We start from the raw sequence: 14,889 nt of genomic DNA, 5'->3' as shown, positions 1-14,889 counted from the left end.
AAAGAAAACATCCAGTACATACATATTGTACTAAGCACATAGGTTCGTTAACACAAACACCACTCATTACCACACGCATACATAAACCCAGACTCACATACACTCTCACACTAACACACACACACACAAACACGCACACACACACACACTCACGCACACACACACACACGCACACACATCGGAAAGCTGGTGCTTGCTAAAAGGAAAAAACTACCTACATATAAACAAGAGTAATAGGATCATTATTGGTTGAAATATTATATATTGTTCTTACTTAACAGTTTCATTTTCTTAAATTGTGTCTTTTAATTTTCTGTTCGAATATGTTAAACGCATTAAGTATTAAGTAATAATTTGTTAGTTTCTGATTTTTAACTTTATGAATAGTGTACAGCGACCATCTACTATCTATTCCCCCTTTTTCATCTTGGGAAGGGGGGGTGGCTGAAAACCAGCTCGACACTGGAATTTGACCTGTGTTGGCAAAGCTGAGCCACCCCCTTTTGCCAGAACTATCTCTGTATAACAGTGTGTTGTATAATTTTGTTCAGTTTTTTTTTTATGGCAATAAAGTTTTTTTATTATTATTTATTATTAATTCGTCTAATCCCCAACCTAATCACCATACTGTTTGTATTGGCCACGAGTACGTTTTCTAATTACAAATTACTTCTAGTCTGTTGGATTTTAATCATTTTGTGTAATCGAGTTTAGGGTAAATTTCTATATCTATTTGTACTTTAGTTTATCTTTTCTGCATATTTATTTTGCAACTTGATCAGAGAACAAAAGTAATCCGTCCGAGATTTTAAAAATAATAGCTCTTGAGATATGTAGGCGGACCGCCACCCAGGAGGCTATTGTGAAAGCTTTTATCGGAGAAATCTTCCAATTTTAAATTATCAGTAGACAAACCTAGGTAATACTGGCCGCTTCATCTAAGTAGGTTTAAATAGTTCCTGGTGATTGGCAATTTGAACGGCTACCTTCACTTTTTTTTGCACATGATGATTATTATGACCAACTTTATTGTAACAAGAACATGATTATTGTGGTATAACTTTCATTTTTAAATTGTCTATTGTTTATTCATTATTTACATATAAAATTCTTTAAGTTGGTACCAAATTGTAACCAAAATTATGTACGTAAATAATTCATCATTCATTTAGCGCAAACATGCACATTGCAAAGCTATGCAACTATTTTTGTGCCACATCGACTGTTGCACTTTAATAGTCTCGCCAATTTATGCACTACAATGTACTGACTGACACACACACGAACACACAATCTATGTTTAGAATGGAAAATAGAATATTCCACTGCAACAAGAAACATTATTCATTGATTAAGCGGTGATTAGCAGTCTATTATTACATAGCTCACGCTATTTATAGACCGAAATGTCGTCGTCCAAAGACCTTTGATATAGTTAATGAATCATGAGATTACCTTCACAAATAGTAATGTTATTATAAAGAGTTACGGTACGCGGGAACTCTCAATAACGTGCGTATCGATTTGTAGGAAGATGTAGGTCGCAAACTCACGGGTCAAAGGTCACGGGTAGGTCACCTCTCGTGCTTATCAACGCTAAATAATCGCCTACCTCCAAGTCTTTCCCGCACCTTCTAACCCTATATGCGGTCGCCCCTTAGCCTACAATGTAGCCTGCTCGTAAATTTAGACCATAAAATACAATGTTGCTACAACACTAATAGTATTGGTCAGTAAATTCGACGCACTTTGTTTTAAACGCTGCTTTCTGGCTTTATGAGCCTATTGTATTTCAAAGTAAAGAATGCAAAAAGTTAAAAGGAAACCTAAGTTAGATGCATGGTTTATATACGTATGTATGAGACCAAAAACAAGAGAATAATGACTGAAGAGAAATTTCATTTATCTTAAAATTATAGTGCAATTACAAAAAATTACTTACAACACCATTGACGTTGGATATTCTTTTTTTTATATAGCAAATAGTTCTAGCTAAATATAATGCAATTTTATTAATAAATACGTAATGAGAAAAGTCCTCGTCCTACCCAAAGTTAGGTCAAAGCGATAGACTAGACGCGAAATCGATACGCGCCAACCTTTCCCGACCTCTGAGCTCGCTCGGCTCAATACTAAAATAATTGTCTATTTTTACTTTTAATATTTTTGCAGTTTTATCGTTGCATTTTGAGTGTTTTATGAAGGTGTGGGTTGCTAAAATCCTATAAAAGTCAAAACAGGTTTTTTGTGGCGCGCAAAAATTACGTTATTACCTAAATGGCTCTATTCCACAACTTTCTTTTATCCATAGGACATTTATACGATAGCTTGCGTCACTATTTTCCGTTACTATCTTTCATTTATTCTTACTTACACTGCACAATTTAAAGGATTTGCAAAGAATGCAAGCATACTTTTCTAGCGACTCACTTATGAAGGCTAAATGTCTGAATCATATATTCATCCCTGTCATTATCTTTGACAAAATAGAGATAACAATATGTTTCCAATTGGTCCCAGAAACCCACGGTTACAGATCTACTCGTAATATAACTTTATAATATTCACTAAGATACGAGTACACATTGATCCGTTTATTCAACTACGGTATACCAAGAGTCTATAAAGATAGTCAGAAACTAAGCGTATAATAATGTAAATTGGTAAAGCAACAACAGCTTCTAGAAATTATACGTTCTGTCCATAGTGAACACGCAATCATGTGTTAGTTCACCGACGAAACGGAGCTTCTTTCAAAGAGAAATAACCAACCGACTAAACCAGACACTCTAACACTTACTATGTTCTATTAAACAAAAGCTGAACATAAATTGGACGAGCAAACTTAAACAACTCATGCACTTTCTCACGCTCGCCCAGTCTAAAGCCAATTTTCCACAAGACAGCAAAAATAACACAAATTCAATTAGGAATGACGTTTTCTGTTTTGTGAAGCAAAATAGAGAAATTTATGAATGCAAGGAGTAATGTATTGTTACAGAGAACGAACATGAACTTCTATTTATAAACTTTGAGATGCTTAATGTTGTTATCGTAAAATAATATGTTGTACGAAACTGAAAGCATAAATAAATACATTTATTAAAAAACTAAATTATTGTTGACTACGTCTATGAATAGTAGTTCTGTTCTCTTTATTCTTTGATGGAAATATTTGTAAAACGAAAACTTATTATGATATTGACCTCTGTTTGTATTTTGTTGGTTTAACGCTAAATTAACTTTAATTGTTGAACTTATTAGCTAAATGTTTATTGTAAAAGTGATTATATATTTATAACTAAAACTGTTTATCATTTTAGATTAATTATCGAAATTGTAACGATGTTATTATTCAAATAATATGTGAATATTACTAATATTATAAATGCAAATGTTCAGATGGATAGATGTTTGATCTCCGGAACGGCTCAACTGATCTTGCTTATAAGTATAGATGTAGAATATAATCTGGAAGAACACATGGCTACTTACAATTTTTTTTAATTCCTCGCGGACGGAGTCTCGGTCGCCAGCTATTATCAAATAATACTGGTGCAAATTAATTGCCAGATGGCGTTACATAGCTCATGTAATATGTAAACAGGAGCGTTGCAGGGACGGACGGAAGGAGTGCCACTGTTTGCATTGTTTTAGTTGCATTCGGATGACGTAACGTCACAACAATGAACATACTACTATATTTTGACTATTCTACTCTCTACTATTGAACTAATGTAATTTATTTATGTAATTAATATTACTAACATCCGTTTCAAATTATTATACAAATAAGTTGTCTTCTAAATTGATTTAACACCTACCTGGTTAACTTAACCACAAGAAAATAAAGTTAAAATATTGCACTGAACTTTTTACACTCGTTAAATTAAATCGTAACTTTTTTACAACGCAAAAACTTTAAGTACTTCGTATTCTTAAAGGAATTAATTTCGTGTACATAAAAAACAAACACGTATAAAGATATTAAAGTGCTCATCACCGTAACGAAAAGTGGTTTAAAAGAGAAAACACTTTTGCTTCCAGTGTTAAGTTTACCGAATGTATTAAACGATATTAAGTATTTTTTATGATGTACTTAATTTTATAATTTATAAACAATTGCAAAGATTTGTAAGTTAATTATTTCAAATTAATGATAGATCATTGGCATCCAATTTTTCATCTCTTATTCAGAGATGACAATTTATTCAAAGAGATGTTTTGGTAATAGAAACACAAAAGTTTTCTTGTATATTGAAGAGATAAATGTAGATATTAGAATATGATTTATATCTAAAATGTTCTCATCATTTGACAAATAAATTGTAAAACAGTAAATTTATTTTATATTCGAATGGACAGGATTATTTATCTATATCGAAACATGTAGCAATACTTTATGTAGAATGCGCTCCACATAGCAGGGAATTGTGAAAGTATAAACAACTTCGCCAAGGAAATTGCCCCGCGAAAACGTACAGAAAACATTTTGCAAAGGAAATACGAATCTGTAAAGAAGTCTTCGAAGTTTTCTAACTGAGAAGTTCTTAGATTCGTATCTACTTTCAATAGCTTTTGTTGGCAGATATCAAATGAATTAAGGCAGTATATAACAGACATCTCCCTGTCCTTGTCACACTCACGTATACGCACCAGGTTTTGATCGATGTATCTTCAGTAATTTCAGTCGTCGATCCCTTCTTGTAATGTCACCTTTCACGTAATCCATCCAGTATATGTAACCGATATCTGATTAAATTTTTATAGTAGTTACCCGCGACTTCGTCCGTGCGGAATAAAAAAAAACTAGTAAATATAGCTCATTTCTCTCGGGGATAGTATAGCTTCCCAACAGTGAAAGAATTTTTCAAATCGGTTCAATAATTTTGGAGCTTACTCAATGCAATCAAATCTTTTCTCTTTATAATATTAGCACAGATTAGTAGATATTTATTTATTATCAAATTTTATATAAGTAGCAACACTTAATACCTCTTTAGTTATTTATAATGCATTGTAAAGTTCTCTAATTCACGCGAAATACTAATTACCTTGTCTTAATCACTGCCGTATTTTCCTCAGTTCAAAAGCGTCTGTCGTTACGGCATTCGATATTGAACCAAATATCTGAACAATAAGATCACAAATCCAATTACAACAGTCATTTTTCTTTTTAATTTTTCATCTGAACACTAAAAAGGTGGGGCAGTAGATCGAGTCATGATTTTATCAGTACCCAACTTAATAGAGGTATAGACGCATATTACCTTAGTACTTTTGTATTGTAGGAAATTACTATCTCTATCAATACTGCTCTACCTAGAAGATATAAGTACTATGAAAGTAGAATTATGTTTCTAAAAACTATAGAGTTAAGATAGTTATAGACAGAAGTGATTTCGCGACACTACTGACAAATGTCATAAGATAGGTGAGGGTTAATTAAAATTATGAAAAACCGTACTCGATTAGTTATTTGGTAGATAGTGCAACAGATGCGTCAAACGTCCTGCGCAGATAGTTTACAGTGTGGCGTCGATTGTGGTAGGCGCGGTAACGCACCCCTACTTATTAATGACAGAGAATAATAAACTCTGGAAAGGACAAGCTTTATCGTACAACATTTTGTATTTATTAGAAGAGGTTAAACGACAACACTTGTCATCCTATGTTTACGTAAACTGTGTACATTGATCGAACAGTAATTATTGTAGTTATATTAAAATATGAAAACATTGTTAACTATGTTAACTTCTTGGGAAAATATATTTTTATAGTAATTATTTTCATTATAACTGTACAATTATGATTATCCTAAGCTTGTACCGAGGTAATTAAAATTAAAAATCAATAAGCAATTAAATAATGGCATTTTGGTCAATCCACAGTCTCCTTGTTTTTATTTGAAAAGATTTTATCGTAATGTTTCAATTGAATGTTTGTCCGAGTAACCTACAAGCTTGCCACTTCGGGATGTGACTATACCCTTGTAGGCGCAGTCGGGCCGCTGCCGCTGGAACGAGGGCGCCGGATCGATAGCGGTAGACGCAGACACAACAAGCGAGCCTCCACGCTATGTTCACGCCTTGGTATTACCTCCCCCCTCCCCCTCCCCAATACCGACTCCCCACTACTGCGTCGAATGCCATACCACTCTTGAAGTCGGCATACTTCTACGTGATGCGATTCCAATTAATATCATCTAAAAGTGAGAACATAAGGTTTTTACTAGAGCCTAGGTTTTATAGTTATAATACAAAGTATTAAGAAGCCTAATTTGATTACTATGAGACTGAAGAATCGATCGAAGTGCAAATCTCATTTTTCAAAATTAGTTAATCAATGTAGGCTATGGGACATGAATAGACAGATGATATAGCAAAAATAGAAATATTTTCATTTCATATTTCTATTTAAAAATAATGAAATATTATACTTTTGCATTAATGAGAACTACAAAACTAAAACAGTACAGTTGTTAACAGAGATCGTCTTCAAGAGGTAAGATCAACATATATAATAACTACGCGATGGAAGTTGCCGACAGAACACCTAAACAAACATGCAGAAAACCAGCCATTGTATTCCGTCTCTTGACCCCAACCAGACTACTGAATATTCTCGTACCGAATACACTAAAACACATACGATTATAGTGTACTCTGTACCAAATGTAGCAATTATAGTTACATCCCTATTTTATTTGAAAGTTGACGCTTCTTTCAGTTCTGACTTGTACTTTGGATTCAGAATAGTGTCGTCCTCGTTAGGGGTGTCGCTATATTATAATTACAAAATCCGTTAAGGAGCTATCTAATAATTGAAAAAAAATTAGGTTTAAAAGGAGTTAATATGAAACATATGAATGACGTCAAAAGACGCGTGGCTGTAATAATTTTGTAGATATTCAAACACTTATAAAATCCGAACCATATAACTTGATAGTTAGAGGATATTTTGTGAAAACGTTCAAGCTCCTTTGTTACTTATTTTATGATTTTAAGACACATTTATTTCACCGATTCGTAGTAATATCTACACGAGTCTTATTTGTTTGTTCCGTTATGGTAATACAACGATTCCATTATTTCCAGTGGATATTTCCCGTAATAAAAGTAATTTATCGTACATTTGGCTTTATTAATTTAAAAGATTTTCGTTCTAATATTATGGTACATGTTTCTAAATAAAAACTACTAGCTGTCGCCCGCGACTCCGTCCGCGTGGATATAAAAAAACTTAATTGGTGTAGCCAACCTATCCATCCATCCACATCACATCCATTTAAACATTCGCATTTTTAATATTAGTAAGTTAAATAAAAAGCAACTCTTCAAGTCATAAATTCGAAAAAAAATTGATTAAATATTATCCTATGTCCGTCTCCTGGCTCTAAGCTACCTCCTCACCAATTTCCAGCCATATCGGTAAAGCCGTTCTTGAGTTATAAATAGTGTAACTAACACGACTTTCTTTTATATAGATTTACAATTTATAACGTTAGTCTCAGCAAATTCTGAATACTGAACACATTCCTTGATAAATCCATTTCTCTCTTTAACATCATATAAATTTCACTGGCACTCGAGAGAGCACTTGATCTCAAGTTTTATGACTTTGGTTGACTCATACGAGTGTAAATATTCCATCGACTAAATATATTGGTAATAATATCAATAACTAAAATGATCATTGTTGTTATACAGTGAAATAGTAATCCCACGCTCGGCTTCGATATTGGTTATCTATATTACCAGCAAAGTCGCTCGAATTCTCGTTTTTTGAGATCAAACTTAATGGACCAAGAAGATTCGATAAGTTAGACACATGAGGTAAGCTTAAGGTTATAAATGGACTTAAATCCTGCATTGGATATGTTTGCTACATCGAAAAATATGGTCTCTATTCTGGCATAATCGTAATTCAGAGCAACAAGAACAACTAAAAAGTTTGAATTAAAAACATAGACCTCTTTTTAGTCCCCTTTTCTTTATCAGTGTTTTCTTTTAAGAAAAATATGGGAAAGAGATGAGGATGTGGCGGAAGAGGTGACGCATAGGAAGGGGAAATATTCTCTTTCTGTGCGTCGGTCCTGTCGATAAAAGTAGGCAACGCATCTGCAATTACAGATGTCTGGGAAGCGGTCGCTTCGCCATTTCAGCGAATTTAGGTGGCTGCTTGCTTGTTTGTGAAGATACAAACGATATTAAAATCGTAATTAAAGTCCTTAAAGATAAAGCCACCACCTCAAAGCGGGTGGGCGGAAATTTATGACCGCCATAAAAAGATGCACAAAAGACTCGTATCTGATGAAGCCCTAATTAGCACCGGTGCGCGCGAATAATTCCAAGACATTACGTTAAAGTTATAAAAACTCTAATCTTAGCAGTTTATTACCTATTTTCACATTTATTACATATGGAGTAAATGACTAAAACTGCAAAAAAATATGATAAGATACTGTTCGAATTGACCTTCAAAAAAGACTTACTTTATTCAATTCTTAATTAGTATTCGCGTCCCAGAAATTAGAATTTATGTATTTTGTCGTTTTATAATATAACACTGTGATATATCAACATAAATGAACAACTTCTAATGTAAGATATCTAAACTTCTGATAGTAATAAAACCATTGCAATGCATGCAAACTGTCTAACTTCTCCATTGTGTTCGACTTTATATTCAAACTCGTAAAGTACTGAAATAGAGGATTTTGTGGACTAGTGTCGTCTCCATAGTTTTGCATAATATTATTCTAATGTAATCAACTTTAACAAGTCACCTCACTAAAAATGTAATTTGAAGTCAATATTAATGAGTTAACCTCAAAATGTGACATACTTATCAGGCGAAAATATTCAGACACTTTTTAATTATTCAAATTTTTTTAACAAGATGAGAATAAAGTAACACCCTATCTCGTTACAAATAAATATTTTCTGTGACCTCTATAAAAATGGTATGAATATAAATTATTAAAGTGGGTGGTATGGTGTGGGTTTCCTCTGCACAAAGACAATTCACTAAATGCGAGTTACGTAACACGTAACAATTTCCTCTTCTTAAGATGACTTATTTCCATTTCGTTAAAAGTATATTTAACTTTAAAACGATTGTGTTTTATTTTTCAATCACATTTAAAAATTAACCAAAAATGAAAGACATTAAAAACTTTTTAATGCCATTAACTTTGAAATACACTTTTCAAAATTAACTATTGGTTTATTGGGTTGCACCCTTAAAGTATTACACTGAACGGTTACAAGATATAAAATTTTATATTGGAATTTGTAATTTAAGGTTAACAAAGGGACCTGCTGAAAACCAGCACAATGAAGTCCGAGGGCGTCTGTATATCAGCTGAGCTGACCATCTTTTGTCACGTTCCTAATTTTTTTGTATTACTACTAATTCATAAGTTAATTGATTCTTTTTTGTGTGGCGATAAACTTCTAGTCTATGCATAGATAGGCATTTAACTTAAGTGCTCAACATCCAACTCAAATTACCAAACAACTCTACATAGACAATTGCCTTGCCAATGCAATAATCCGGACTCGAAGCCGACAACTTTCGCAATGACACACCTATGATCCAACTGATATGTGCTGCCATCTTGTGATAAGTGCGCTCTAACAATTGCTTGACAGTTAAGTAATGTCTGGCGCAAGCAAAACCCGTTGACGAAACGAATATCTCATATCTTAAACATATATCTCATATTCTATTTAGACATTTATAATGCAACTGCTATTATTTTAAACTGGTTATAAAGTAACTAGACATCGTTTTACAATCTAAAAAATTGTACAATACTAACAAGAACTAAAATATTTTTTACAAAAAAAATTGCCTCGGTATGAAATTGAATTTAATTTCATGGTTTATGTACCACGGTATGTTAAGCCACGGTATAACATTCAATGGTAATAAAACGAAGTATATATGTATTTTATTCAATAAAATATAATTTATATTCCATCTTGATATCAACAGAGCACAATTCCCCGCGGCGCCAGACTACGTACTGATAAAATTACAGCGTGATTTGTTCGCACGGATTCCGATCTCTGCACCTCCCCGATCTTCTCGCTATAATGCCAACTATGCGGTGGGAGTATCACAGGATTTTGCATTCGAAGCAAGGACAAATTACATTATCGAAGCACTCTTGCTTGTATCAATAAAACTAGCTAACGTTTTGACTTGCAACTTGAATGATTTACAAGGACTCTTGTTGTCTCTCTCTCTCTCGTCTTACAATAGACTAATAAATTCATAGAACAAGGGAACAATAAAAAGAGACGTCACTTATAAGAACGACTTGGTCCTTGAATTACTCCAGAACGTTGCATACGTAATGCGATGTGAACCAAGCCACGGGAAGTGCCATTAAAGTTTTTTTTTAATTAATTCAACGTCGCCGGGTGTTATGGATTAATGTAGAAGAATCTTGAGGGATATAACTTTTTTATATTCGTCTTTATTACAGAGGGTCTGTTAGAAAATGTAATTATCTTTACATTTATAACAGTAGTCAGGTTGAGTTTTTATATTAGAGCCAAGCCAGCAAGCTGCCACGTATTATATTTTTGCCAAAATAGCGAAGTGACCGCTTCCTATACACATCCGCAATTGCAGATTCGTTGCCTCCTTTAAACGACGGAGAAGGAGACGCAAAATTAGAATATTTCCGGTTCCAATGCGGTCTCAACATTGTAGCAAACAGCTTTTATGCAATAACAAATTATTACTATTTCTTAACTGCGTGATTTCTTAATAAACTCAAACCGATTGCAAGTAAATCGAGGTAACAACGCATCCCGTGGGAACAATAACAATTTGCAATGCTTGTGCCTAGCAGGACGCGTCAAGCTCAATAATGCATGAAGTCTGTCGTACGTCCGTGCAGCCGACAACCGAACAGACTCTCTAATTATGACAACAAACTGTTCATTCCCACTGCACCATACATAACGAACTTACAAAAATTGAATACCACAATAAATATTTATCTTACTAATATCATAAATGAGGAAGTTTAGATTGTGGATGGACATTTGTTATTACGTGTGTCCAGAACAGCTTGACGAATGAAACTGAAATTTACCAAAGATGTAGAACATAGTCTGGAAGATCTATAGGCTACTAATTAGGTTTTTTTGATACAAATGCTTTGCCTTTATTTGTGGAAAGGGGAAGAAGACTAGAATTGGACTTCGAATAAATATTATCAGTCAATAAATGTTTTAAAATAAACAAAAAGAAGGAATCATACTCTGTTGATAGTTAAGATATAGCCAAGGGTGTTCTAGAGATACAAAACAAAGGGAAAGTTCATTTAATATTGTTGATATTTTGATGGAGAGTTAATTGAAGTGATCAGAGAAAGGCAGTATCGATGCAGAAGTGGGCTGCAGGCGTTTGTGGGTGAGCATGTCGAGGTCGTGACGTCATGCGCTTTCTCTGCGCATTGGCCAACCGCGCCGGACGCACTCTACCCTTGATGAATCAATACTTGCATGTATCATTTACTTGGTATCAAGACTAAATACGTCATTGATAGCCACATTTTCTGCTACAAAATCTAGAGTGAGGGAAGACCTGAGCATAACTTATAATAAACGAAAATTTTAGGTGACTTCTTAATTTGACAAGTTTAAGGTGACTGGCAGTATAGTAAAATAATGGATAAATATTTTTTTAAATAAAAAAAAACCTTTACAATTTTCCTACTCAATATCTATTCGTTGAAACATCTTAAAAATCCTTCTGTATACGCTTTGTACTTTGAAATAAAGTAAAATGTTGGAAATAACGTTTATAGTTTGCTATAAAATTCAGACAAAGAACATGCATTGAGGCTCAAATAAACATCAATAGTATAGTTGCATCGTCGAAATAGCAACGCTAGACAGGTCAATATTGCTTTTTTATATCATAAGGTGGCCAACGAGCGAGCGGCCATCTGAAATCGCTGAAATAGCGAAGCGACCGTTGCCCATAGACACACGCAATTGCATATGCGTTGCCTACCGTTAATCGACGGAGGAGAGGATGCACAGAAGGAAAATATTTTCCATTTTCCATGCATCCTCTCATCCGGAAAGTCCAATTCCACTTCCCATCCTTTCTTTATAAGAAAAAGGGTGGGAAGTGAAAGTGGACTAAGTTAGGCCTCCGGGACGCACACTCATTAGACGAAACGCGGAATTGCTTCCACTTCACGCCTGTCTTCTGTGTGGTCGTGGTATTTCACCGGGCAAGCCGGGCCGATTTGTGCGAAGATATTAAAGCGGGCTCTACCACTGTTATATATGCACGTAAAAAGAATTCACAGCTTACAATCTAGGTTATTTACACATGCAACCTTGTTGAGTCGAACATTAGTACATCAGCATAAAAAATCAATAAGACTCTCGTGTTCATTTTTGATAAATGTTTTCGTTGTAATTTCGATTTGTATCAGTCAATATATTAATGTATTGTAATTCACAAGGTTTTTACTTTATTTTATTTACAATTTATAACGTTAATTAATTATATTTACGAATATATATTAAATAAACTTAACGCCCGTGACCCAAATTAGATCGTAAAATCCAGCTACACAACACACACTTTTTATTTTTCTTTGTACACTAAACATCTTTGGTGTTATCATCCTACCTAGAGTAATTAATTAAGCTTAAGTTATGATTAAAAGCTCATATAGAAGTTAAAGAAATTTTTATTTTAGTTGATTAAATTAATTTCAAATTCAATCGTTTAATTACTATGTCATAAGAATGCATTATTCTTACGATTGTATAATAAGATATTTGAACAAAGAACGTAATAAATATTTGAGTAAAGTCCAAGAGCATGCAAGTTCGTGTTTGATATCTAGTATTACCTCAACGTTATTAGATCTCTTTGTTCTTTACTTGAACGTTGAAGCAATTTATTTCGATACTGCTCGCTACGATCTATCGACGAGATAAAAATTGTGTAGGGTCATGGGAACTATATGTTAGGTCACGTTTGTTTAAAACTATCGCAACGTGCCAAGGAAAGGCCATCTTTCTTGATTGTTGATTCAACTTATACCATTACATTTTGAGGATTATCTGCGACATTGTGATGTGTATCGAAAAGAAATAAAACATTTGATTCGCTTTTCTAATACGGCTTTTAATAATCATTAAATAGTTTTTATTGTAAGAAAATTAAAAACAATTTTAAATTCTGTTTATAATTTTGATTGATTTCATTGTATCACGTTTGATACGTTCTATTGTTGTTCACTTTTATCTTAATAGACCGTGAAACTAGGCAATAACTACAGACATACTATCAGTTGCCCTTATCAGAACACTAGAAGGAATCCAATAACTAGGACATAATGATTCACATAGAGAAAAGGAAGTGCGTTATTCACATACTATTCTTGTCTTGACAACGATGATATTTTGTTATACGTTGTTTTTTCCCTTACTCTCTCTCTCTCATTCTTTATTATTGATGTAAATGTAATATTGTCAACAGAAGTGTGGAGCGCGGGCGGCGGGGCCGGCAGCGCAACAGCATGCGGTAGCAGCGGCATGGACCTGAAGCACGAGGTGGCGTACCGCGGCGTCCTGCCCGGCCAGGTGAAGGCCGAGCCCGGTGTCAGCCACAACGGTCACCCGCCCGGCGGCCACCCGCCCAGTGGCCACCCGCCCAACGGCCACCCGGCCAACGGGCACGTGCGAGAGTGGATGGCCGGCGGCGCGGCGGGAGGCGGTTCGCCCTCACCGGGTGGCGCCGCGCAACCCCAGCCCAACAACGGTTACTCCTCCCCACTCTCCTCTGGCAGCTACGGACCCTACAGCCCCAATGGAAAAATAGGTTAGTTACTAGTTATTTTGTTTTGATTACTCACCATAGACTTGTTTTAGTTGTTACCTGGAAATGTAATAACTGGTCTGAAAAAACTTTATTGTATGTGTTACATTTTATAAAGGTTATGGAGTTAAAATGAATATTGCGATTGCAAACATTTCTAGCAACCAATTGACTTTCGTTATAAACACCCACGCGCACTGTAATGATCTCGTCTATTCGCTAAAGAATTGCATAACCATGCCTCTGATTGATGACGACCAATTCGTTACTCGTTCACTTATACAAGATTTAAATTTGAATACATCGTGTTTCATAACTGTTACTGCTAGTACGTACTCACAAAAGAGAACGTAGAGTTTTAATTTCGTCACTTGGGGAATAAGAAACATTAAACAGTCAACTATCATTCAGTAGAAGTACTCGTATACTGACATTTTTCCTTAATCTCTCGTATGTAAAAACTCTCCAAAATAAATAAATGTTTCAATATCATAACCTCCCTATCTCCCAAAACTTTACTTTGACTACTGTTTTACTGATCCACACAAGGCCGGCCTTGTTTCAGATAATGTGGTAAATGATTAACAGCGGGGGTTTAACTCTATTTAAGTATGACTGCACGACACTTACATTGTCATTAGCAAGAAACTACAGTAGACCATTTCCTAATAGCCTTCAGTCATTTGCTGCGACCTCGGGTAACCAGCAGGTGGCAAAGTAGACATGAATTAAAACTGTGTTTCAATAAATAAATGTTTATTTTGTATTTTTAAAGGAAAATGTTATGTTTAGTAAAGTTTTCTATTAGCATTAAGACCGCTAATCTATACTAATACTATAAATAGAAAATATTTGATTATTTGCCTTGAATCTAATGAAGCGATTTGAAAAATTGAAGAACATACACTATTCCCAGGTACAAAGACTATATTTATTACTAGATTTATTGATTAATTGATGCGAGGATGAAGTCCCGGGCAAATACTAGTTTCTTTTTATATTAACCCTTGTTAATAT

At 34.4% G+C, this 14,889-nt stretch overlaps 1 protein-coding gene across 3 annotated transcripts in view; it reads left to right on the top strand.

Moving 5' to 3' along the window:
* The window catches only part of EcR (ecdysone receptor), a 185,297-nt gene that overhangs the window by 80,490 nt on the left and 89,918 nt on the right, over positions 1-14,889 (top strand). For all 3 annotated transcript variants that reach the window (XM_013325070.1, XM_013325071.1, XM_013325068.1), the window contains one exon: positions 13,534-13,875. In XM_013325070.1, coding sequence (XP_013180524.1) covers positions 13,590-13,875 — 286 coding nt within the window. In that variant the 5' untranslated portion in view covers positions 13,534-13,589. The remainder of the gene's footprint in view (positions 1-13,533; positions 13,876-14,889) is intronic.

The sequence above is a fragment of the Papilio xuthus genome, unplaced genomic scaffold (genome assembly GCF_000836235.2).
Source record: "Papilio xuthus unplaced genomic scaffold, Pxut_1.1 DF824888.1, whole genome shotgun sequence".
NCBI lineage: Eukaryota > Metazoa > Arthropoda > Insecta > Lepidoptera > Papilionidae > Papilio > Papilio xuthus.
This window is presented reverse-complemented; position numbering and strand designations above follow the sequence as displayed.